The following is a 26,439-nucleotide window of genomic DNA, read 5'->3' on the forward strand; positions in this document are numbered from 1 at the left end:
GTTTTCGAAACGTTGTAATAAATTATTTTTTATATTTCACATTTAAATAAACTGTTTCATCCATAGTTTCTTCTAGGAAAACCAAGTTTCCGACACCTGCAGATGACATACTTACAGCCCCAAACCATTACGTGGCCTTCATTACCTATACCTCGCGGATTCAACTCCGTGTTTGGCTTACGCCAGACGAAAAACTTCCCATCAGAATCAAGGAGGTTAAATTTGCTTTCGTCAGCAAAAATAACGCTTTTCCAATAGGTTGAGTCTTTATTAAAATGTTTTTCAGCAAACTCCTTTTTGAATTTTCTATTACGCTCACTAACAAACGGTTTGTTTCGAGTTGTCCGACAATGAAAATCAGCTTGGCGTGGAACTCTCTTTATTGCTTCAGGATTGCATGACTTCTCAAGCACTGTTTCAACCTGTTTTGTCAACGTCGGCGCACTTATTGTTGGATCTTTTTTTAATTTTTTTTACTATCCACCTTTCATCAGCCTCTGCGAAACTTTTGTTTGCGGCCTGGTGGCCTTTGTCAACCACTCTATTTTCTCGAACAAAGCGTTAAAATAATGTTATATTTAACATTTTTGTAATGCATAAACACTAATTCGCGCTTTTCAATAGATATCCGATGACCCATCACGACATTTAAATTAATTTATGCGTCCGAGCACTTTCAATATACAAAAAGCACTCAGAAATAACCTAATATACCAGTCAACTCAAATTACCTATTCTTGTTAATCTCATAGTGGCGCCAATAATGCAAAATATCTACACACGAAATTAGCTATGATGTCGTTTTACTTAGTATTTTGTTTTAGTTGAAAATTTTCTACGTCTGCAGAAATTATTTTGAATGCTTTTGTCTGTGTTTACAATTCAAAACAATTTATCTTTGAATGTGCATTAAGGTTTATTTAAAAATAATACATTTAGTGAAAATACAACCCATGTTCTTCGTAAGAAATGGACACACGAAATAAGCTGTGAGCCACTATATATTTGAGAGAAATGTACTCCGTAGCTGCATCGCTATCAGAGAAAAGCAAGGCCTGTCATATACATATGTACAATAGTACAAGTTATTTCAAAATTACTTTTGTAAGAAAGGAATTAAATTTTATTATTTAATTTTATGGGAGCTAATCATAAATAAGAGATAATAATCTTTCAGTAGTAGATATCTAAGCCGAGCTCTAGATAAAGCCGGACGGGAGGAAAGGTTCCAGCATCCATTAATAATGCCCATACGGCTTGCATTGTGATACCAATAAGTTATGATTTGTGACTAAGCCAATAAGTCGTCTGAAGCTTACTAAACATCCGACTTTTACCAAACGTGGAGAGATGATGGGACAATAATATTTTTTTTTGCTCGCTTCATATGGCTGGGCAAAACATCGCAACGATTCTTGGTATGTCCAAGCACAAGAAACTTTTAAGTTATTCTATTTGTTATGATTGTGAAGAGCTTAATCTTGAAATGCACTCAAACAAATCACCAGGTCATAAATTTAATGTTTTGAATTTTAATCAGTAGAAAATATTAAGCAGTTAGTTCAGTCTACAGCGCTTAAGAATGCCTAAATTTGATTATCTATTCTATGAGTGAGGAAGGATCATATTTATATCTTACAGGCTTAAATAAATATCTTCTTGAGTGTATAAAATATTATATTAGTATTTGGATACAAAATGACGTCTACGGGATCTGGATCAATCTTCGAAATAATCTTCTACAAATGGCTCTATAGAAATTGGTGATTCTAGGAATGAGTGCTATCTGAAACCAATTATAAACTGTTTTTCTATTTACACTTCCTCTAGTAAAGTACGTACATTTTTTGTTTTTCATACATTTTTCGCAAAATGGCGGACTTGTAAACAAAATTCGACGGAAAAAATTAGTATAAAATTTAGATTTACAAAAGAGTTGCAATGATAACAAAAAAATCGTAGGCAGTTTACTATCTAATGTTGCGATCAAGCCAAAGTTACTATTTCAGTAACCATTGTCGCCCGATTTCAAAAATGCATTTTCAAAAAAAGAAAGACTTCGGGCAGAGGCTGACTGGACAGAACGTTTAGAGGCTAAATGGGATTGGACAGGAAAGATTCGTTATTCAATTATGAAGCCAATAACCTGATTTTTAACAAACCTAGATTAGTCTAACAACTGAAATATTAAATTTATACAAGCATATAGAAGTAAATAGAAAAAGTTGAATCGATAGTATATAATATAATATTTTATATTTTTCAAAACTTACATTAAATGCAGAGGTACATATATATGTACATATGTATTTATATACGTTCATTCATGTTCGTCGTAAGATTTTATTGGATAACTTTTCTTAATTTCTGGTCATACTCGTATTCATGATGCATATATAACATACATACATAACTGAATAATAAAATTAATAATAATAACTGGGTTATAAAATTATTTGGTTAATGTTTTCTATCACATGAACGATAAACTAATATAATTTTTCTGAATTTTAGATTTATATACATATGTATGTACATACATACATATCTGTTGCACAGAGAGTTCTATTATTTGGCACTGATAAACATAGCATAGATAAACATTTCTCTGATTCTGATTGCTTCTATGCATTCATTCACATATCTCTCTCCTCTTCTTTTCATTATTGAAAACTGTAATGTTGTGCAGTATAAGACTGCGTTCAGACGAGGACTCTTTTTGCCGCTCATTAACGGCAAATTCTCTTTTGGTGTCGCTCATTGTGATAAAAGAAGGGACACAAGTCCGATAACTTGAGTCGAACAAGTTTCTACATTTTCCTTCATATCACATTCTCGATCTCGATCAGAATGTAAATATTAATTTGAAACCGAGCGTTATTGCAACAATGGAAAAAATTTCAAAATGAAAAGGAATACCGAATTGCATAGCAGCGAACTGTTACCAACAAGAACACAAAGCGTGCCACCTGAGCACGAGCGTAACGGTCTCATAGTCTCTGCTCGTCGTCCGCTCGCCAACATAAGCCAATTTGGGTGATAAAAAGAGTGCTCGTGTGAACATAGTCTAATTAGCTTAGGTAGAACAACAGAGATTAAAGGAACATTCTCACTTATGCGCACGCTGGTGAGAATTCAGTGGTGACCTATGTACATAAGTTTGTTGAGCTGGAAATTCTTCAGTGAAATGCTACACACCACCTTAAGTTCCAAACGAAATCGTATGCAGCAAAAAATTCAATTGTATTTTATTCAATAGATATATAAATATAGATATTTTTGTATATTTAAAAGGATTAAAAATTTTTGAGTTGAATCATTTTATAAAAAAAAACCAAAGAGAGGAAAAAGTTTAATTCAAACAATATTTATCTTAAAATTATTATATAGAATTGAATCTACCTAGAACAAAGGCACATTTATCTCAAAGAGAGCAACGGGTCATACCTAAATTAAACAGGTAGCTAAAGATAAAAAACCAAAAAGCAAGGATTAGTCAAGCATCCATGTACTATACATCCGTATGTAAAATGTATCTTTATTAAAAGGACACCTGCGTTAGTCAAGAAAAAATGGTATACAGCTATTACTATCGAGAGAAACAAAGATCAGTATTTCACTAGTGCTAAAGAGCTGACGGACGAATCAAAAGCTCTTAATTAGAGTAGTAGAACTGTTGAGAACATTGAGTAGTACACACTTTGAAAAGAAATTTGTCGTCAGTGAAACGCTAAAAAACTGAAAAGTGCGAAATCAATTGCCCATAAAGAGTTAAGGCTGCTATATCACAGAGTTTCAATTGAAGGAATAAATACATTAAATATTTCTTTGCCGAAATAAGCACTAAAATGCTGTCCTTTGTGAATTTTTATTATAAATATTTAACTTTAAGAAACTTACGCAGATATTTGAGGAGGATTTTGAATTTTATTTTCAGATTATAATGCATTTACATATACTTATATACTTGTATGTATGAAATATATACTAATAAATATAATAGTATGAATAAAAATATTCATGACTATGTGTACGAGTATATTTTCAATAAGGGCGGGTATATATTATGGGTATTAACATACAATATATTGCTTTCTATTACGTACTCTGCAGGGCAATTTAGCTGTCGAAGAGACAGCATATGTACTTTGCGTCGCAACATGTTGCACAATAGCTTTGTTCACCTATAACTAATTTTGATAGATATAGAATTCTGTATAGACATACATTGATCAGAACGAATTTCGCGTGCAAATGAAAACTACTATCGGTTGCACTGAACAAGAACTTGATTGTGATCGGTCAGTTTGTATGCCAGCTATATGCTATAGTAGTCCGATATCGGCGTTATCGACAAATAAGAAGCTGGTCTGCGGATGACGGTAAAGTCAAAGTCGGTAAAGACGGTGTCTTTAAGAAATGACAATAGGATGATTATAGGGGGGGGATAGGATGATTATACGATGACGTAATTTATGGACGGCCCCTTAGAATCTGCTATCCTTTATCGACTTCCAGTAAAAATTTCATGACATTTCATGGAAGTGAAGCTATTGCGTTTTAAGTGTCAGTATGTTTTTGTCATCGATGCGAAAATGAGCTTCGAACAAAGAGCCAACATTAAATTTTGTTTTAAAATTGGTAAAACTTTTACCGAAACGTTTCAATTGATGAAACGAGTTTATGGCGATGATTGCCTATCCCGTAGCAGAGTGCACGAGTGGTTTCAACGTTTTCAAATTGGTCGTGAGGACATAAATGAGAAATAAGCCGAAACCCAAAAAATCGCGCCTGGAGAAGTCAAAAGTGAAGACAATGCTGATTTGTTTTTATGTTTCCAAGGGTATTGTCCAGAAAGAATTTGATCCACCCGGCCAAAACGTTGATGCGGTATTCTACCTTGGAGTTTTGAAGCGTTTGGTGCGCCGTATTCGACGTGTTCGGCCCGAATATCGCGAAGATAGAAGTTGGCGTTTGTTGCATGATAATGCGCCGTGTCATCGATCGACGATTGTGGCCGATTATTTGACCAAAAATCACATTTTAACAATCAACCACTCCCCGTATTCACCAGATATGGCACCGTGCGACTTCAGACGTGGAGGCCATTTAAAAGGCTTGCACCGGCATACTAGCGGCCATACCGGGCAACGAGCTAAAACAATCGTTCGGCATGCTTTTGAACCGTGCAAAAAGCTGTACTAAAGCAGAAAGAGACTATTTTGAATAAAATTAATTGATTTTACCGATAAAACTATTTGTTCTGTCTTTTTTTTAAAAGTCCTGTTTACTTTGGAACGCATCTTGTACTCTGTAGCAACAGATTGCCAGAGTTTAAAAATAAGAGCCATTATCTTTAATACTCTAGTAGAGCACTGGTCGACAAACTTACGCATACAAATGATTTAGATGCAATTTTTAATTCTCATTTTGGGTTTAAAAATAAAATTTTCAATATTAATTCCAACATCGAAATTAAAAAAATTAAATGATCATCAAATTTTGAATTTGAAATGATTCTCAGCAAACGCGAGACTTGCTTTCGAACGTTTTCAGAACCGTGCAATAGAACATTCATTTGATTATCTAAGATTGGGAATACAGGTACTTCGTCTCTCCATCGATGTGGGAAGCGACATTATTTGACATTTCATTTTGATGGGTTGTCAGTTTATGGTTCAATAAAAACGAACGTATTATCTACAGAAATGGACATTTTTTATTCAAATTGTTTATAGTGAAGAGGTAAATTGATGATGTCACGTCAGTCTGATCGTTCTTTCGGCAATTATCGCTAATGCTATATGAATATCTTATATTCGGGCTGTCAAGAGTCAAACCGGGCTTGCTATACATATACCTTAAAGGAAAGTCAGCACTATCAAGTTAAACCGCTTCAGTAAAATTCTCAATATAATTGACGGTATACAGTGTTTATATAGACATAATTATAGATATCGTTGTATGTAGACTTCTTAATTTTGATGATCTTAAAGCTACTAGAAATTTAATTAATCGTAAAAAAATATTTCAGCGTTTTGGTTATTCATCTTTAAGGTCCGCAAAAACGTTACCGCAATAAACATCAAAAATTGCTGATGACTATTTAGTGTGGATTTTTTCGACCAGCTTCTGACACTTTTCAAAAATTAGTTGCACGCTACGTTACCTTATTGTGTTATTAATCAAGAAGTCTGGGAGAACGTAGAAAACTGCTATTGATTTTTCCGGACTTAGACTTAAAAACTTTCAATTAATCTTACTAATGTAGGAATTTGAGCACCTAGTAAGAGCTAGTAAAACTTCACGCCAGATGTATTATAAATAAATTCGCTTTAACCGGACCACCATCGTCGTAGTAGATTTTCGTCAGATTAGTTTTTGAAGTTTTAATAGCTATACAACACCTCAAATTCTTAAACACTTCTTTATTAGAATATGTTCATTCCATTTCAAAAATTTTACAACCCTGCACCAGTTAAACAGTTGTTTTTTGATATATATATATTATATAAATAAGTATAAATGATTTGATGACACTTAAAGTTTCGTGTGCGTTAATAAATTTATTTTTGTTGATGATTTTTTTATTATTTGAAATTGTTTCGTATATTTTTCATTTGTTTGCTTTTCAACTTACATTTTTCAGTTGGCAAATATTTGTATCAATCATTTTTAAAATGAAGCCTTAAGTACAATGCCTTGGATCCTTATACCGGCAATAATGTTTTCACCTTTACTGGTAAATAAAATCTTCACTGTATTCAATATTTTATAATGATAGTATTTAATGTGCCACAGCAACTCGTGGCCGGATCTATTCGTACTAGTAATAATATAAATTCAGAAATACTTTGTGAAATCATTTTAAGAAGTTTATTATGTTTATTTCATATTTATGTTTTTTTCCAAAATATTATCATGAATATAAACAAATAATAAATAGTATAAAAAATAATCGTATACTTAGAACAAAAAAAAACATGTTTCTCAACTGTCTAAACTTAAAAAACACAAACGTTTGTACAACTGTGGCCACGCAGAACTTACCTATATATTCTAAAAAAAATTTTCGCACTTTTTCGTTCTTTCGGAACTTTTCTCAAATTTTATTTAAATGTTAATGTGAAATTAATATTTATAAACTTTAATTTATTTCGTTTAATGAATAAAACACAATATAGCTTACCTTTGCTTATACAAAAGCGTTCACGTTTTTTTAACTAATAATACGACTAAACTTTGTACAGCAATTTAAATAAATAAAAGACAACATTAATTTTAATTATAGTATAAGGTAAATTAAATTAAAAAAGTAATACATTTTTCATCGCGTGTCAGTCTCTTATATAATTCGAGCTCATTTTGTAAGCCTCACTAACTTTCAAATGATTTAGTTTACAACTGAATGTGTAGACTAACATGTCACTTACTAATTTCTAAATAAAAAAATTCGATACCGCAAAAAGTACCATTATAAAATGTTGCCAAATATGCGTTACACTTGAAAATTTTAAACTGTAAGTTGCTGGGTGCGTGGCCGCAGGTGTGTATGTACGAGAGTATTTCACAGCTCTACAGGGCGTATGAGTAACATTTGTTTTTGCGTACTTGTTTGTATGTACCTATCGCATATTTAATCAAATGATATGAATAATGAATAAATGTCAAATAAATACTATTGGAAGTTATTTATGTTTCTACTGATAGTTTAAATAGATGCTTATAGCTTAACGGTGACATAAACAATATACAGACACAATACGTAAAAGTATAAAAAGAACATATGTATGTATAATATCTAGAGCAATATAAAAAAGAGCGGAACTTGACTTCGCATGTTTATCCCCTCAAGCTATAAATGGATTTATTATTGTATTATTAGAAAAGTTAATTATGTTTGATTTACATATCAGGAGTTTAGAGACTGTAGGTCTAAAAATATTTTTTTATATATATTACTTTTTTAGTGAGGCGTAAAGGGATTCATATATCTACAAGAGTTTTGAAATCGTTAGTTATATCAATGTTAAATCGATATGAGGACACGTTTTCATATTTTCAACGGCATTGTTGTCAACAAAGATTAATGGACTCGGTTGAGATCAGGCTTCAACGATTTTTATTGTTGTTGTAATGACAGAAAAAGATAATAATTTCTCGAAATGCAGTCGAGTTTACGCTGCTTGACCAAATAGAAATTCGAGTCCATTGAGTGGGAATGGAGTTTGCTACGATCTCACGATCAGTGAACGCTTTTTGAAACATAAATGGGGGATTCTTTTGCTTTTGCAAAATTACAAAGAATGCAAAAATCCTATATCAAAATATGCGAGAGGACGAGAACAAATTGCAAAAACAGATATACCAGTGAATTGTATGCGTGTAAAAGTATGTAAAAAGTGTGACAATTACGCCCCATTGCTGGAAAAATAACATGGGTTTTGCTGTAGCATATTTTACAGCCATTACATAGATTGGAAAACTTCGCAATCCGTACACCGTGCAATGGTTTTGCAAAAGCAAGAGAATTCCCCTAAATACCTACGATCTGAAGATGATATTGCTAGGACTGCCCAAAATAATAAAACACATAGCAATTTTTTTTTGGAGAAATAAGGAGTTCATATATGTATATTTGATATTATTTTATTACATTTCCAGGATATATGTATGTGATTGCCTTTCAAACTTAAGTAAAAGCATATGGAAACGAAATTTCTTTAAAATCATAACTATACTAAGGGCATAAAGTCATTCCATAATAGACTGTGGCATGCGTAAAATCGTGAGTGCTTACATTTAGCAACACGTATACACACTGACATACATATATGTAAATATGTACTTATGCCTGAATTTTATTAAATAGTAAATGTATGCAGCAGAAAAAACAATTTCTATAGGAAACTTATATAGTATTTTACATTCCAGTACGAAGTTAATGCTTTCTAAACGTTGTTAGCGTTACTTGTAGTTAACGTAAATAGTTTCTGCCGTTGTTAAAATATTTTTTAATATTTGAAATATGAGTAATTATATGAATATTACATGATTAAACTAAACAAAGTAAAATTAAATAATTTATTATGGAACTTATGACTAAGATGTGCACACACATATACATACATATAAATATGTACGCATGCATATGTATGTGAATATGTATTGTAAATAGGTATGTGGTAGTCTAGCTTAAACTTATTAACAAATAAACAGAGTATACAATTAAAGTATATTATTTGCAAGTGCGTATGTAATTCACTTCTCAATTTCAGTAAAATTCAATGCATTTCACTGCGTAACAGTAAATTGTTTATGTAAATATATTCATGAGTGTTTTTTTAAATATTTTTCCAGAATGGTTACGAATATATGTATGTATATAATATAATATTTATATTTTTGTATGTATATAAGAAACAACAATCTTTTTTATAATCAAATTTCAATAAATGAATGTATTGAAACAACTCGTAGTTACGTTTCACATTGGCATCACTTTATTCAACGATTACCACTTGCATAACTTAACTGATTTTCTTTCCAGCATTTTGAATGTTTATGAACATAAATACAAGTATATTGTATTATACGATAAATTTAAACATTAATTCCTGCATAATTTTGCAAGTTGTTTTTCTTTTGTTCTTTTTGTTGTTGTTGTTTCGGTTGCATTTTTGTCTGTATTTTAGGCACTGTTTTCCTTAACATTTTCATAAAAGTTTTGTTTTGTTTTGTTTTTATTTATTAACTAGTCTAAAGTTTTAATTCTGTAAGGGCAATTTTGAGGTTAGATTTCATTACAGGCGTTATGTACGCTTTGCTTTTACATACTACTACTTTAAAGTTTTGTTGTAATTATTGCCTAAAAGGGATGCTTTCGCTTGCCACTAATAAAATATATATGTATGTATGTATATACTTTTTTATGTACTTAAGTTAACTGCATTATATTATTAATAAATATAGGTCTATCACTATCATAATATTACGTTTTAATTGTTTTATACATGTGTAGGTTTATGATTTCATATGCGCAATGCAAAGTGTTCTTATGTTTAGGCATGTAAATAATTTTGTTTCGCATTGGCGATAAGATTACAGTTAGTTGGATAATGAAATATGTATGTAATCATTGTTATACATTAAAATCTCCCTGATAAATAACCGCAAACATATGTAAATGCATGTGTTGCGGCAAAATATCGTCTAATATGCACAGTAGTGCAGGATTTAACACAACGCAACATGTTGCGTTAGCTAGCAAACAAACGTAGGTCTAGTGACTGTGAACAACGTTACTTAAAAACGGGTGCAATTTTTTGAGCTCTACGTATTCAACAATGGTTTATCAGTTTTAAATATAGTTACTTTTATATGCAGTATGTTTTAACAATAATATTCATATTTATTTACACACTAAGCAAACACATTATTATCGGCGCACCGTTGATGGCCATATCAGACAGATAATTGATCAAAATGTGGAGCTAAGCTAAGGTGAATAGCACTCGTGCTTGTATGCAGTGAACGTGGCCAGCTCTGCGCTACTTCATAATTGATGATTGTCAATTTTGCATGTTAATTTCATATTAGAGAAGTAAGTAAGTACTAGTAATAAAGCGCTGTTAATGATGACAATAAATTAGAAACCGTTAATATGACATATATTTTATGTAGTAGTTGTTGGTGTTTTAGGCGGTTATCATAATATTGCTGGTTTGACTAAGTTAAGGCAATTTTTTTGTTAAATTTAATTTTAAACATTCTCAGATTAACCAATTTTTTCTCTGCTTTTGTAGTTATGATTTCAATCTTTCGAGCTTTTACTTGTTGCAACTCATTGATATGGCCTCCTCAGCTTAATTAAACTAACTTTTGATAAACAAAAAATACACCAGCCAACTAACAATACAGACAGCCGCTTCATAGAATGCGCAGAATGCTTAGCTTAACTAGCAAAAAATTGGTATTTTTGCATTTTTTATTGTTCGCTCTCCCTGTATAACCGTAAGCTACTCTTCAGCTGAAATTTTAACTGCTAACTTACGCGATTGTCGCCTCACTGCAATGTTCAACTACTCAACCAAGCGCCGAAAAGTCGACGCTGCCGACGTTCTCTTCTGCCTTTAACACTCGCGTAACAATTAAGTTGTCATCACTCCTTGTGGCTCATATTAGTCGTCGCGTTGCCGCTGTTGCCCATTAGTTTGTGTTGTGGTATAACAGTGAGAGTTTTAGGTATTTTCGACATCAATGTATTGTCAATCAGCATTTGCTGTTGTTGTTGCTGTTGTTTCGATGTCATTGTTGCTGGGATGCCACCGCTACCACCAATTTGTGGGCCCTTGTGCAGCAATTGCGGCAATTTGGGTGCACCTTGTGCGCCCCCCATGTTGCCGTTAAGCATATGCGTTGATTCGGGGAAACTCCAAATCCAGGCATTGCTATTGAGCTTGGCTGTGGCGGCTGCGGCGGCAGCAGCGACTGCTAGTGGATTGGAATTCGGATTTGAGAAGGCATTAGTCAGTAGTGGCATCATGGGTGAGGAGAAAACGCTAGCATTTGAATTGGGTACGCTAACGTTGGTGACTGTCGCGTGTGAAGTGGGTGTGCCGTTGCCGCCATTGTGTGTAGCTGTGGCGGTGGGTTTGGGAGCGATTGTTGGATAGCGCCCGGGCGCTTTTAGCGCATGTTGTTTCTGCATTTGCATCATTTGTAGTTGTATCAATTGTTGTTGTGCTGCTTGCTGCTGCTGCTGATGTTGTTGTTGTTGCAGGTGATGTTGCTGTTGTTTGGCTGCATGCTTGTTAAAGTTTGCCCCTTGCAGATTCGGCGTCGTGGTTACTTTCGTTGATTGCTGCTGCTGTTGTTGTTGTTGCTTGATATCATGCGGATTCTTGCCAGTCTTCAACATCTGATCGCGTAAGAGTTTCTCACGCCTCAAAATGCACATACGGTTGTAGTCGAATATAGAGATAAGGAACGGTTTGCCACCGGAAAGTACCTGCACCAGCGCTGGTAGGCGTCGACCATCCGCGGTCTGATACAATGGGCCACCTTTGTCAATTAAATGCAAATTTTCCTCAACAGGCATGAGAGTCGGGCGCCAACTGCGCTGTTGACGTTCACGCACTGTCAAGGTATCGGGCAGTATTACCACGTTGGGAGGTGGTGCGCGATGCGACGTAGCGCCACCTTCAGTTGCAGCACCGGCGCCAACCTTTGCAGTAGCCGGCGTGCGCTTGTTGTTTATAAGACTGGCTGTGAGTGAAGACACTGTTGCAATGCTCGTTGGGGGCGCTGCTGCGGTGCTAGTAGTGTTTGTGGAGCCACTGCTGCTAGCTGCAGCACCGACTGATCGCCGTTGTAAACTTACTAGTTCAGGCGGTGATGTTAATAAAGATGTGCCCGTGCTATTTTTCGTTTTCTCTGCCTCGTTGCGATTGTCCAAAAGCTTATTTGCTAAATCGAGTATCTTTTGCTGCTTAGTTTCAGTGCTGCCATGAGCTTTGCCAGCCGTATTTGCTGCATTGGTGCTTTGAGCACTGCTTGACGCTGATATTGGCAAAATTTCAACAGCTTTGTTGATGCCAAGCAGATTGGTTTTCAAAATACTGCGACTATTGCTCGATGTACTGCTGGAACTGCTATTGCTGCCGCTACTGACTGCACCACTGGTGCTACTGCCACTCACGACAGTTAGCGTAGTCGAAGGCATTGCACTAGTGTCGTTCGATTTCTCCTTCAATAGTGATTTCTGTGGCGAAGGATCGCCAGATGATTGTGACTGAGGTTTTGGACGCGCTATTATTGTTACAGCATTGGAGCTTAGCTGTTTAGTTAGCTTGTCTACTGAATCACTGCGTGCGCGTTTAGAACGCATTGCATTTGGAGTCTCCCGTGACAGATTATCCACATCCATTTGTGGGCCTTTACTTTCACTCGAACCACCGCGCTTCGGTTCATCATCGTCTTCATTAATTTCTACTGTGGGAATGTCAGTGCTGCTCCGTTTGCTAGTGGGCGGGCTGGGTTTAGCGCTTAATAAACCACCGCAGTGGCCTTGATCATATGATGTGAGACGCTGACGTACCGTCTGCGTATAAACACTAGCATTGGAAGAAGCATTTGGCGAAAGCACCAGATCGCCATTGCGATAGTACTTTTCCAAGAGTATGAGATGACGTAAGAACGAACTTTGATTGCCATAAGGCTTTTGTAGCTCCTCCCACAAACGTCTAGTTGCCTCGTCATATTGCAAAAATGTTTGTACACGAGTCCACCCTTCTGGCGTACGCTGACTTGCGCTACTGCCAAAAGGCACTTTGAAATGCAGCCCGAGATCCTCTTCGCCGGGAAAGAGTTCACGCATGGAAATGTTGGGATTGGCACGCAAAACATTTGATATATCACTCGCAGCTCCGGCGTTTGTGGCAGTGGACGACGATTTTGATGCATTTGAGGTGCCACTGCTGCTTTGCAAGATCGCCTTGAGCTTAGACATTTGCTGTTTTCCAGAAGCGCAGCTGTTTATTGGCGACATTGGAGCGCTAGAAGAATTCGAATCGGTCGATAACGTGGTTGGTGGATCATAGTCTGTTAGCATGTCGTTAGCATGCAGTGTATGCTTTTGCTGTGTCTGTTTTACAGTGACGTTATTTTCACCGACACTAATTTCCATATGGTTTGCCTCGCCCAAGCATTCAATTGAAGATCCATTAGAGTCAGTTGGCGAGGCTAAATTCTTTACGGGGGACTCTTCAAGCGTTATGGTCGTATCGGTCTTATCCGCTTTCTGCGGCGCTTTGCTGTTACTTAATGTTGATTTTTCTGTATCACTCATAGTTACATTGGTAATATTGCCGTCTTCATCATCCGCCTCTGAAGCATCATTGCTGCCATCATGAATATTGTGAAATTGCAGAAGTCTGAAACGAAGAAAGGAAATATTTGTATTAACTTTCACGAACATTTTTGAGGTTAAAACAATAAATAAATGTACTATTTATTGCTCACTTGCACGCATAAGCTTTGGGATACATTTTAATAATCTTGTTACTTACCGTTTACGATAATTTTTGACAAATTCTGCCTTTTGTGATTTGGTACTATCTGGTGGTTTCATTAACAAATTTGCAAAATAACGGCATAATTTGCAGACAGCCGTGCCAATGCCCAATTGTACTGGAATACCCATTTCAGATAGCGCTTTTTCCAGACGATCTGTGTCCTGTAAATAAATATATAAAAATAAATAGTTTGACTAAGAACACTGTGTAACTTATTTTTAAGCTTTCGTGTTAAAAAATATTTGCTTTAATGTATGAAATGTTAAACTTGCAATTTAGAATTGTATTACCAGACCTACATATATATGAATATACTAATTTTGAACCGTTCCTATAACCTCCAGGTATATCTAACCGGAAAGGATTGGATTTATATTCTTAAAAAACTTTCGACTTGGCAGCATTGCTTAAAGATGTGAATTTATTACATTACTGGATAACCGTTACAACAACAACACCAACAACATGTGAATTTATTGTTGTTTTTGTCGTTCTTGCAGTAGAAAACATTCCACAAGAAATTGTGAAGTATAATGTCGAATTGACCGTTCTTGGCCGGACAAAAATCCGGTTATAAAGACTCGATTGTGGTGGGAAATGGACATCTTCTTGTTCGTAATTCAAAATGTACAGAGAAATGTTCTGGAAAGAGGGCGTGGCAACTTCCAAGCATTTTCCACATTTTGTTTCAATATTATTATAAATTTTATTCTAATAGAATATAGCTTACCGACGTTATGTGATACATATGATTTTTGCCCAAGCGACGTTTACACAATACACATCCCGAACATTGAATGACGGTATCGTAGTGGGCTTGACATAGCCATACACAAGTCGAACCGGTCGGCATATCAAAGTTGAGTAAGAATTTTTTCACACTCTTCCGTATGCATTTGCGGCGCAATGAATGTGCAGCTGGGTTGGCGCAGTCTGGCATCAAACATTTATGAGATCTGGGATCATCTTCGGCATCAATTGCAGCATTGTCGATACCTTCCGCGCCTGTTGAAGAGCCAGCACTATCAACATGTCCCGTTACAGACATACGTTTCTTGTAGGATGGAACATTGGCACGTCTATCTACATGACGGAAGCAAGCGTCACACAAGCAACTGTCTACTGTTAGTTTCTCTTCATCTGTTTGGCGAAATATATATATATATATAAGAGTGATGTAATAACGGTTTAAAAGTGAAAAAGATAATATTTATTTAGAATTTTTATATTCTCGCAACATATAGTATAATAGTTTTGTTCGCCTAACGGTTGTTTGTATCACCTAAAACTAATCGAGTTAGATATTGGGTTATACATATATAAATGATCAGAATGAAGAGACGAGCTAAATCCGGGTGACTGTCTGTCCGTCCGTCCGTCCGTCTGTGGAAGCTGTAACTTGATTAAATATTGAGATATCTTAATGAAACTTGGTACACATGTTTCCTGGTGCCGTAAGACGGTGTTGAAGATGGGCGTAATCGGACCACTGCCACGCCCACAAAACGCCATTAATCAAAAACAAATACATTGCCATAACTAAGCTTCACAGTAAGATACAATACTGTTATTTGGTACACAGGATCACATTAGGGAAGGGCATATGCAGTTTAAAATTTGTTTAAAAAGTGGGGGTGGTCCCGGCATATCTCCTAAATTGCTATAACTATAATAACAAAATTCACCGATAACAAATGTTTTTAGCACCTCTATCGACAGTGTGAAAATGGGTGAAATCACTCACCCACCATTCCCATAACAGTCGGGTCTACGTAATCGGAACGGACCCGGATTTTTTCCGGCCAAGGACTGTCAACTCGATAAAAATCTTCCGCTACAACAACAACAACTTACCCACTCCCCATATAACGGTACTGTTAACCCTTTGCCTTACAATTTTATTTCAAAGAAAGACTGGAAGTGGAGACTATTAAAGACAAAAAAGAGCAAAAGAAAATGAATAAATATCATAACAATTGTTTTTAAGTTTCATAAATTTACTACTTCAACTTTTGAAGCATTTAAATATGTGGCGGGCATTGCCCGCACAGAATTTGGCACAGAAAAGGTCGTCATTTCCACTCAAAGGGTTAAATACTAAAAGCGCGATAAATCAAACACTAAACACGACAGAGGCATTAAATTTTATCTCTGGGATGGTATGAGATGACTTTATAAGAACCGCGTTCAAAATTACACAGCGGGCGTGGCACCACCCACTTTTAGTTGAAACCCCAAATCTTGGGATCTGATTAACCGATTTCAATCAAATGCAGTACATAACATTTTCTCATATTTCATGTTATAGTGCGAAAATGGGCGAAACCGGATTACAACCACGCCTATTTCCCATTTAACACTATTTTAAATTCCATGATGATATCGGGGTATAACTTTGCGTGAATAATGCGTTTAAAGTATGCCACCTTGTGACCAAAAATTGTCTAAATCGAACCAAAACAGTTCAAGCCTCTAGGTACTGCATGTGGACACCAGTGCCTATAGTTGACTTCTTACCGAAAATATCGGTCAATGTGTAAGATATATAATTGAAATTCATCTAATAAAAAATAAATAAATGAAACTCTCGATAATTGTATGTTTTTGTGTCAAAAATGGGTTGAATCGGATCAGTACTTCCTTCAATATAAAATTGTGCTAACACCTGATGTTATTTCTCGGGCTTTGATCCTTACAAGTTGCGAGAGTATAAAATGTTCGGTTACACCCGCACTTAGAACCTCCTTACTTGTTATTGTTTTTGTTGAAACTTACTTGCAAGTATTTTCTGCTGCCGTTCAGCTGATTTGATCTGGCCCACATGGCAAGGTGTGTCATACAGTCCAAATTTACCGCTACAGTAGAAACATTGGTCATCACAAAGTCGACCTGGATGAAATTTAAATGACGATGCTTTTTCAGGTATGAGTATTTCTTCTTTTTCATCCTTTTTGTGTGAAACACTTGCAATGGTATGGTGATGGGCATTGTCATAACCTTCCGAATGTGAGGAATCTATTTAATTACAATGTTGGATAATGTTAATATGGAAATGTTTGCACTTTAATACAGTTAGTCTAATTAATATAACAAGCTTTTGCAAAACACGCTCAAGTTGAAAAATGTGTGCGTGCAATTAAAAATTACTTATGTATCTATAGATATACAATAGGCGCAAGTAAAATACCATAGATAGGAAATTAACTGAACATAAGAGAGAGGTAGTACACCTACTTCCAAATATAATTATTAAATTTTTCTTGTATGTACACATAATATATGCATAGTTTTAAAAGCAAAAAGTAAGTTGCTACTTCTACATTATTATAAAGACTAATTTATATTTGTATAAATAGGAACAAAACAGACTAGATTAGGTTTAATTAATTTGAACTACGGCAAAAGCCTTTTGCATTAGGGTTAATCTATAAACACACACCAATGGTAGCGGTATTTGTAGAATGGCTAGTAGTGTTAGATCGATTGTATGATTTTCTACCATGCGTTTGAACATTTGAATGGTCCGCCGTTGGACCGGCGTTGCCAGCTTTTAGCCCACCTTCGTTCTGGAAATAGAAAGAGAAATGTTTGGTATAGACTTGCTCAATTTCACATAATTTTCTTTCAATTAGTACCTCATTTTGTATGGTATAATAGGCGTCCTCTCCATTGCTGTGCTGATCGGCGGCGCGATCGGTATTTCCTTGGCCACGTCCGCGTCCCTTTTGGAATGTAATTTTAAGTGATTGTCTACGCACTGTGCTGCCATTCGATACATCCTTAGATGTAGAACTGCCACCCGATATCGAACCATGTTGACCGCCATTACCATTGCTTTTGCGTCCGTTACTACCGCCGGAGGTCGAAGTATGGCTTCCACTACTTGTATTGCGATTTATTTTAATAACGGTTCTCAGCGTGCCAGTGTATTCATGCGTCAACGCCGCATTCGCAGATTTACCATTGCGTTTACTCCCATTGACGCTCGAGTTCTGTTGTTGTGCACGTGTAGCTTCAGCAGCGGCAGAACTTTGTATAAATTCTTGGCGACGCTTTTCCGCGGCCTCGTGTGTGAAGAGCCCTAAATTCTGCAAATGCTGTTCTTTTTGACGTAAGGTTTCTTCCAATTCAAGTGTAACCCAGGAGCTGCCATCAGTGGACTGACCTGATTTCACGGATGTAGAATCGTCCTCCTTAAGAGCTGTTGTTGGTTTAGTAGGTGAATTGGTTGTGGAAGAAGCTGGCGTGTCTTGACTAGCAGGATTTGCGTTTATAGAATCCTAAAAGTAATAAGCAGAGGTAAAATAATATGAATAAAATAATAATAATTACACACCTTCATTTCGAAATTATCTGCAGAATCTATTACTGTCGTCTCTACAATCGGTGTGATGTCCATATCTTCATGAATTTCAGTTATTTTAGCAATTTCCTTTTCGTCTTTAAGTGTCCAACCCGACTTAATTACCACTGCAGGTGCTGACAGTTTAACACATTTCAAAACTTTATCTTTTTCAGTGGTAAGCAAATCAACGTTTTCAATTTTTTCATGAATTCTGATCTTCTCCAAATCCTCGTACTTCTTCAGTTCCGCATCAATTTTTGCAACAACCTCATCGTCCTCTATATTTTCAATAATCTCCATATCTGCAGTTGGACTTTCTTCTTCCTGCATATCAATACATAATTTTGTTTCATCTTCTTCATCTGAATTAACTGCATCCATAGCTTCTCCTAGATCTATACATTCATCTCCATCGATCTCCATTTGGATTTGTTTATCTGTTGAGAATTTTGCGTCAACACTTTCATCTTCAATTAAGCACTTTAATTTTACATCCTTAATGAATTCATCCTTTGTAACGGTTTTATTTTCATTTTCAACATTAAGCTTGGCTTGTATACTATCACATTCAGTTTTAGTCTTTTCATTCACCTCTTTAACTTTGTCAGCTAAGACACTCAAATCGCTTTTATTCTCCAAATGTTGTGTGTCATTTTCCATATCTTCATCAACGTGCAAACCTTCCATTACATCTTCCTGCACTGAAGCATTGTTATCCATCGAGATGGTCTCACTCTCTTCCATTGTGAGATCATCTTCAACATCTATTTCGTTTGACGGTTTTACGTCTGTAAGATCTTTTTTCGCATCTTTTTCTACAGAATTAATTGTATTTTCATTTATTTCACAGTCCGCACAATCTTTTATTTCAACATCATCGTCTATAACTTCCGCCTCACCATCCTCCTCGATTACCAGAGGCGACAAAATTTCGGTGCTCACACTATTAGCATCATCGGTGAATGCATTTTTCTTGTCATCAGTAATGTCTTCTATACGTAGGTCGCCTTCTTTCAATTCATCACTTTCTATAGATATTGCATCGCTCTCATCAGACATGATCTTATTTTTGGATGATACTAATGTCCCATCATTTTTCAATAAATGAATTGCTTCTTCTTTGTCTTCCACAACGGTTTGTTCCTTTTCCTTTCCTGTGCTTACCTTCTGTACAATTTCGCCCAATTTGGGATCTTCTTCGATTCCCAAATTATTTTCAAGAAATTTCGGTTTTTTGTAGAATTGTTTAACGCTAATTTCACTCACTCCTTCGCTGATCATTTCTGGACTTAAGGAGGCTTCCTTAGTGTGTACCTCTTCATTTACTGCTGAGGTGTTACTGGTAGTCGCCAATGATGTTGTTGATTGTTCAATTGTTACCACTTCCTTGGTTTCACTATCTTTAACCGATATTTTCGCAATCTTAGATTCAATTTTTGTTTCCGTCTCTGTTTCAACTGTAAGTGGCAAAACAACATCACTACTTGCATTGTCTACATGTCTTTTTTCTATCTCAATGTCTGGATGAATTTCGTCAACTAAATCGGGAGTCAGCTTTTCCACCTTTATATCTGTTATTGAAATATCATCTATGGACGATGAAGCCATACTATCCTTTGAGTCTTCGTCAGGTACGTGAAGTGGTGTAGCAGCGGGATTTAGGCCACCTGTTGTTGCTGCAGTTTTTAATAAGGTCAAAGACGAACTACGAGTCAATGCGTTGGTTTGAACATTCCCACGTTTACGCTTTGATTCGTTTGTTGTGCTTCCACTTGCGCTGGAGGTTGTTGAAGTAGTCGGTGATGGCGACGGCGAAGCGTTCTTTGAGTGCCGCGTAGCACGTGTGCTCGGAGAACATTGCAGGCCAGTTTGCTGAGGTTTGCGCACGCTCCAACGACTACGAGTGCGCGTCACACTGGAGCTTGAGCCAGCGATGCTTGCCTCTGTTGCGGATTCATCGCTTTCGATGGGCTCTGTTTTAATTTTCACTGTGTCGACGTCATTATTACTGCTAACCGAAATGCTCGGGGGTGGCAACTCATCTTCAGTGACTTCGGAATCATCTTTGGGTTCGATTTTAATAGATTTGCCACCGTGTGAATCTGTCACCCCTGTTGTTTCCTCATCGGCACGTATACGCTTTGCCACTGGCTCATTCGTTGAAAATGAATTCTTTTTACCGGCTGTCGAACGACGCGGACGGGTCGACGTTGTGGCAACTGGAGGTGTTTCAGGACGTTGTGTGCTTGTCGGTCGGTTGCGTGTTACCCTTGTATTTGCGGCCAATTCTTGTGCAAATGACTTTCTAGTCGTCCTATTTGTTGCTGTTGTAGTTGATGAAGCGGAATTAGCGCTTACATTTGTATTTGCGGCAGAGCCTTCCGCATCACCGTCTTCTATATTTTTATCATCTGTTGCTCCTTTGGTGTCTTTAGATGTCTTATCAGATTCAATATTTTCTGTATTTGCTTCCTTCGTTTTATCCTTTTCAGTACCTGATTTTGTATCTCTGCACTCTTTCAATGATTTGCGACCTTTTATTTGATTTAAGCGCCGCACAGCACTACCGTCTTCGCTCTCACTATTTGTCAATTCAGAATCACAAGCTTCGTTACTACGTGATTCTTTCCTTGTACCTCCAGATGGTGTTGGAGATATAAGAAAAAGGGGAGAATTTCTCGTTATACGCTTTGGCTCGCTACTTGCGCGTTTAATATCCGCTTTTGGAGTTTCTTTGTTGGGAGATGAATCCAATACTTCGTTTATTTCAACATCATCACAAGCGTTAGTGGAAGCGTTCGAACCCATTTCAGATTTTAAATTTGCGATTGTGTTGGCTGTGGCTGGGGTAGCGTTTGCTGCCCCTTTCGGAGTTCCATTATCCGATTTTGTAGTTGATGATGGTGTTTGAGGCGCTGTTGCAGCTACAGGCGCCGATTTGCGTGTCGACATTTTATTTTCCTCGAGACCAGGTCTCGTTAAAGTCTAAATTATTCGCGATATTAGCTTAACACTGCTGATATATGCAATTTATTAATGCTTGTAGTTTTTGATAATGAGCGAGAAAAAGGCTCTCGTCCCAGAAATTCACTCCTTTGATATAGGTGTTCAATTTACGCATTGGATTTAAAGCTATAAAGATATATGAAATTTGGTAAGTTTGTGATTAAAATTTTAAGACCTCATAATTATGAAAATGAAGAATTATCAGTTAAACAAGTTTAACTCAGTAACCCTTTCATTTTTTAATATAAACTTTCTAACCGGATTTCTAGGATTTCTAGCTTCAGCACAAACACGCATACTTCTAAAACATTCAACAAGTTGGTTAATGTTAGTCCTGTGCGTATAGGTTTATAACCATGTACAGTTGTAAGCAAAAGCGTCCAAAGGGAAAATACGTCAAGTGCATCTTGACACTAACATACATACACATGTGTGCACGCTCCTGCAAACCGGTTACGAAATAAGAATCACGTAGGTCTATTTGATCGGTTCCGCAGCGGCAAAGGCGAAGCTGTAGATCAAATTGTGTATCTGTTGGCGACCAAACATCTTAGTAGAAATGACAATAACAAATAGTATATACATACGTACATATATGCTTACTATGTAATCAAACATTCCAAGATCACAAAAGCTTCCCAAATACACAAATTATCAAAAGTGCGTAACAATATTACTAATGGTAACTTGGTCAAGAGTATTGAGGTTGAACTTAAAACATAACACAAAACCGAAACAAATTGTCAGAAAAATCAACCACCGCAAGGGATAAAAAAAAAAAAAATATTGACATACTCAATCTTAAAGAAATTGGGGTAAGTGGGAGACTAAACATGATTGCTATTTTTCACACCACTTCCAATATTTTTACATACACATACTTGTGCGCACATAAAGTCTTATTAGAAAGATAACTTTTCTCTCTGCTGTCCCGGCTTGCGGACAACGAACAAAAAATTAACATAGGTCCAACTATGTTAACGAAAAGAAGAACTTTTCAAAGGATGCAAAGATGTTAACATAACATAACGACATACATAAGGCGTTGCGTGCGTGTATTTATGTATTTGCGTTAGTGTGTACGCTTCTTCTCTTATTATTATATTTTTTAATCGTAACACATAATGTTGCGTATACGCCGCCTATACAATTAAAAGTTTACACACTTTATAAATAAACTCTTTCACAAAGTAAAAGGTTTGAATAAACAGGTTTGTTATACATTCTCTCTATAAAATTCCTGATTCATAACATACGCGAAAATAGGTTCTATATAACCGGAAGGATGTTGAGGTCTGAACCGGCAAAGGCCTGTTATATATTTGTGGTATATACATATGTATGTACATATTTTTCAACAAATATAGTAACATTTAAATAATAAACAAATCAATAAAAAAAAAACTATATATTATGTATATATAAAAAAAAAAATGAAAAAACTACCAGTATTAGCAAAAGTTTAACACCTTAATTTTTATTTTGACCTCATTTATGAGGAGTAGAAAATAACAATGTATCGAAATTGTAGACGTTCTACCAATATTTGGAACTTTTTATTTTGGAATTAGCTTCCTATAATACATTTGTAGTGGGATTAATTTTTGACTGTTGATACTACTAAAGTATTTAATGGTCTAGAAATAAGTTTTTGATTTAATTGTTTAATAAAATGTACCTTTTATAATCAACTAACCTTATTCTTTAATTCGAATGAAACCTAGTGTCAACAGGTGACAAAAATATAATAATTATAATTCAAATATGTTTAGAAGTGTGCAAGTATATTAGATCAAAATATTTATAAAAGCCGTTGTAAAAGTTTACGTAACGACATTTTGCAAAACGTTAAACAAACTTAAATTGTATATAAATTCTATTCCCATCAAATAATTTTTGAAAAAATTCGATAATAAATCCCGAAAACATGGCCTCTACAGACTTTGTAAATCTACCCTCTTAATCAATAATATAAAAGTAATGCACAACTTTAATCGTGTAAACGCTTCCCTTTGCCGAAAACAATAAGTAACCATTTAAATATTAGGAAACATAAATTTGTAAGTTATTATAATCATATGCAAAACACACTACTCCATATACTACATACGCATATAAACAAAACAACATGAGACAAAAACGTAACAGGCGTAAACGGGTGTGAAAAATGAAAGGCTAGCGCGTAAGAACGCCATTTTCTTCCGATAATCGCCGGCGTAGTCGCTGTCATCATACTTTACTTAACGCAGCAGCATCTGTTCGCCGACGTACGTATTTTCAATCGCCGATTTTGTTTTAGCATCCGCCATTATCATGTTCATTCAAAACATAAACTAAATAAAATGTATAATCACTCATAACAAAAGAGAAAAACAAAGCTGAAAAGCAGAGAAGAGGAAATATAGCAAAAACGAAAAACGGAAATTGACGAACGTTACTTCATATATTCTTCTCCGCAACCAACTCTGCTGCCACTGTCATTTGTTGGCAGCCGCGGCTTTGTGTACGCCATTTTCGTACCAGTTTCGATCTACTCTTCCAACCTCCGCTCTCTTTTATTCTAAAAAATGCATTTGACAATTTTCTTTTCCTTTTGTCCTAGTGAAATTTTGCACCATACACAAATACACACGCATTTACATTAAACTTCACACTCTTCACGTAAGCTTCAACTCCCATTTTCTATATTGTTAAGCGCAGTTTTATTTATATTTCATGATTGACACTTTGTTCAATCAACACTGCATTCAAATTAAATGACCAACCGATCCAAGATTCACTGAATAACAACGCTCAGCACAATATTCAAACGCGCACACCAATGCTTTAGCTGTTTTCTTGCAACGCTAGCTCGCGACCAGAAAGCCGAGGCCACACGAGCCGAACAACACTTTGAAACACACGAATGCGGTGTGCGAATTTCTTCTTTGACTTTTCGCATAAAGTAATGCAATTCAATTACCAATTTTCACTCAACTTTTCCACTTTCCAACCTATCACACTGCGTTTCGTCGTACATTGTACATTACAAACAAGACGTTTATCTTTTTCTCATCAGCGGATTGTGAGTATTGGAAGTTTATTTTTCTCCGCAACCTCTTTCTACACACGCACATAACACCAAATGCATACTCGTTGTACTGCCGCAAACACAGATAAATTTACAAACTTGAATATAATGAGAGAACGGCAAACAGTAGACGGAGAACACGACATGGAAACTGAGCAAATAGAATGTGAAAAACAAAACGGAACCATCGAACGAAGAGCGCCGCCGAAACGGAATTAAAAAATGACAAACGTGCTGAGAGCAAGAGACCAAACCGCACGTGAGATCGAGACGTTGAAGTCGACGCCAAATCAACCAACTATTCAATACGATTCACCATTAAAGAAATCAGCCGTAATTGTAGGCAGCGTCGTCGTCACAGCTGACAGCGAAATTTTCCTGCCGACAAAAGCGTCGTTGACGTCGTTTAATACCGCGTTTGGTCAAGTTAACTTCGCTATGTCGTGTTCGTTCGTATGTTCGAAGTTGTCGAGTTTGACTTTTCCTGTCTTTACTTAGTTAAAATTTGTTTGGTTTGCGGTTATTTCCTTACATTTTATGTGATTTTTCTTAGCTGCTGACAGTTACTTATTGTTCTTCTAAACTCCGTCAGAGTCAATGTTGTTGTTCATCTCTGTTTATTTATTTACTGAGAAAATGTTTTTGTTACTTCGCGCGACATAGTCAGAAGGACTACATTGACGACGACTATAACGATTACTATGACTGTATCGTTGGGGGTAGAAAATAAAACTAAACGCTTGCTACACCGCTCACTCGCTACAAGGCAAGCGTTTGGCACAGCAAAGCAAAGCAGCAATAGCCGAAATCTGCGCTAGCACAACCGACTGCACTCTCAACAGCACTCGCCGATTGCTCTTGCAGCGTGTGTTTGTTGTTGGCTTTGTGAACAAATGCTCATTTCTACTCTCTCATTTTCGTATTGCTCTCTTTCTACTCTTTGAAAACACAGCCAGCTGTTCGTTCGTTACCATCGACAACGAGACTTTAACGCCAGCGCACGTTGACAACGCTGGCAGCGCAGTCTTTAGTGGTCGAACGGAGCAAATGCAGACATGCGTATATTTGTAGTTATGTGTATATTCGGAACGCAGCAACAAGCAGCACTGCATCACAGGAAAATGGCCGATTGGCGTTGGGTGTGAATGCAATTGCATTTCGGGTGTACTTCTGCGTAAGTATACCGAAATTAACTCCTTTAATGATGTTACCGGTGCTCACGTCGTTCACGGGTGGGGTAATGTGTGCGTTGTGGGTTTGTGTAAGCATGATATCTATGTACATACATGTACATACATATATAGTATGTATATGTGTATGCATATACTTACAGATGAAATTGCGAAAGTGGAAATGTATGATTTGTCAAACATAACTTATCTGTTGTATATACTTATAATACATGTAACTACATAGAAGTATTTGCATTTGCGTATACTTATGTACATATGAATGAATATGTGCGGAAATCTATGTATTAATACATAAGTACTTACTATATTACTGAAATTATATTAGTTTTTGGAAAAAACATAAGCTCGACGTACATAGATATGTACATATACCCACATATTTATATTTACGTAAATTGTGATAAATATGCATCATGTTATTTGTGACACATAATACCGTTCTTTTTCTATTTGTGGTATTCGTTACTGCGTTCTGCGACAAAATGGAGGATTTTGGTAATTTTAAGCTGAAAAGCGATGGTGTTGCGCCGAACATATTCTGTCATTTACGTGTTTACATAATTACATATATATGTATGCACTATTAATGTATAAGTGTCTAAATAAAGGTGTATGCAACTTAGCCTTGACAAGATCACAATAATAATGGAATAAGTATTTAAATAGGATCTCCTATATAAATTGAAAGTCAAAAAGAGGCGATGAAGATTGTTTGAAAGAAATTGGCACAGAATAATTAATAACAGCCCT

General features: G+C 36.0%; 1 protein-coding gene across 7 annotated transcripts; it reads right to left on the minus strand.

Moving 5' to 3' along the window:
• Window positions 1–8,633: 8,633 nt before the first annotated feature.
• east (enhanced adult sensory threshold) lies at window positions 8,634–25,227 on the minus strand. Of its 7 annotated transcripts, none has more exons than XM_036371189.2 (9): window positions 23,865–25,227; window positions 23,662–23,804; window positions 18,412–21,552; window positions 17,711–18,355; window positions 17,575–17,641; window positions 16,851–17,090; window positions 14,806–15,215; window positions 14,070–14,236; window positions 8,634–13,934 (listed from the first exon to the last, which is right to left on the minus strand). In XM_036371189.2, the coding sequence occupies exons 3-9, from the start codon at window positions 21,370–21,372 to the stop codon at window positions 11,162–11,164; spliced, it is 7,263 nt and encodes a 2,420-aa protein (XP_036227082.2). In that variant the 5' UTR covers window positions 21,373–21,552; window positions 23,662–23,804; window positions 23,865–25,227; the 3' UTR covers window positions 8,634–11,161. The 7 variants fall into 7 exon arrangements, with proteins under 7 accessions (XP_036227082.2, XP_036227079.2, XP_014095311.2 ...); XM_036371186.2 differs by having other exon boundaries at window positions 17,515–17,641; XM_014239836.3 differs by lacking the exon at window positions 23,662–23,804 and having other exon boundaries at window positions 17,515–17,641; window positions 25,029–25,227.
• Between the last annotated feature and the right edge of the window lie 1,212 nt (window positions 25,228–26,439).

The sequence above is a fragment of the Bactrocera oleae genome, chromosome 5 (assembly GCF_042242935.1).
Source record: "Bactrocera oleae isolate idBacOlea1 chromosome 5, idBacOlea1, whole genome shotgun sequence".
In the NCBI taxonomy this organism is placed as follows: Eukaryota; Metazoa; Arthropoda; class Insecta; order Diptera; family Tephritidae; genus Bactrocera; species Bactrocera oleae.

Excerpts from the sequence above, each read along its gene's own strand:
- east (XM_014239836.3), bottom strand. The coding sequence starts at position 21,372 with ATGTCGACACGCAAATCGGCGCCTGTAGCTGCAACAGCGCCTCAAACA. Across the intron at positions 18,356-18,411 it reads CAGATAATTTCGAAATGAAG|GATTCTATAAACGCAAATCC; the intron begins GTGTGTAATTAT and ends TATTACTTTTAG. Across the intron at positions 17,091-17,514 it reads TACAAATACCGCTACCATTG|ATTCCTCACATTCGGAAGGT; the intron begins GTGTGTGTTTAT and ends GTAATTAAATAG.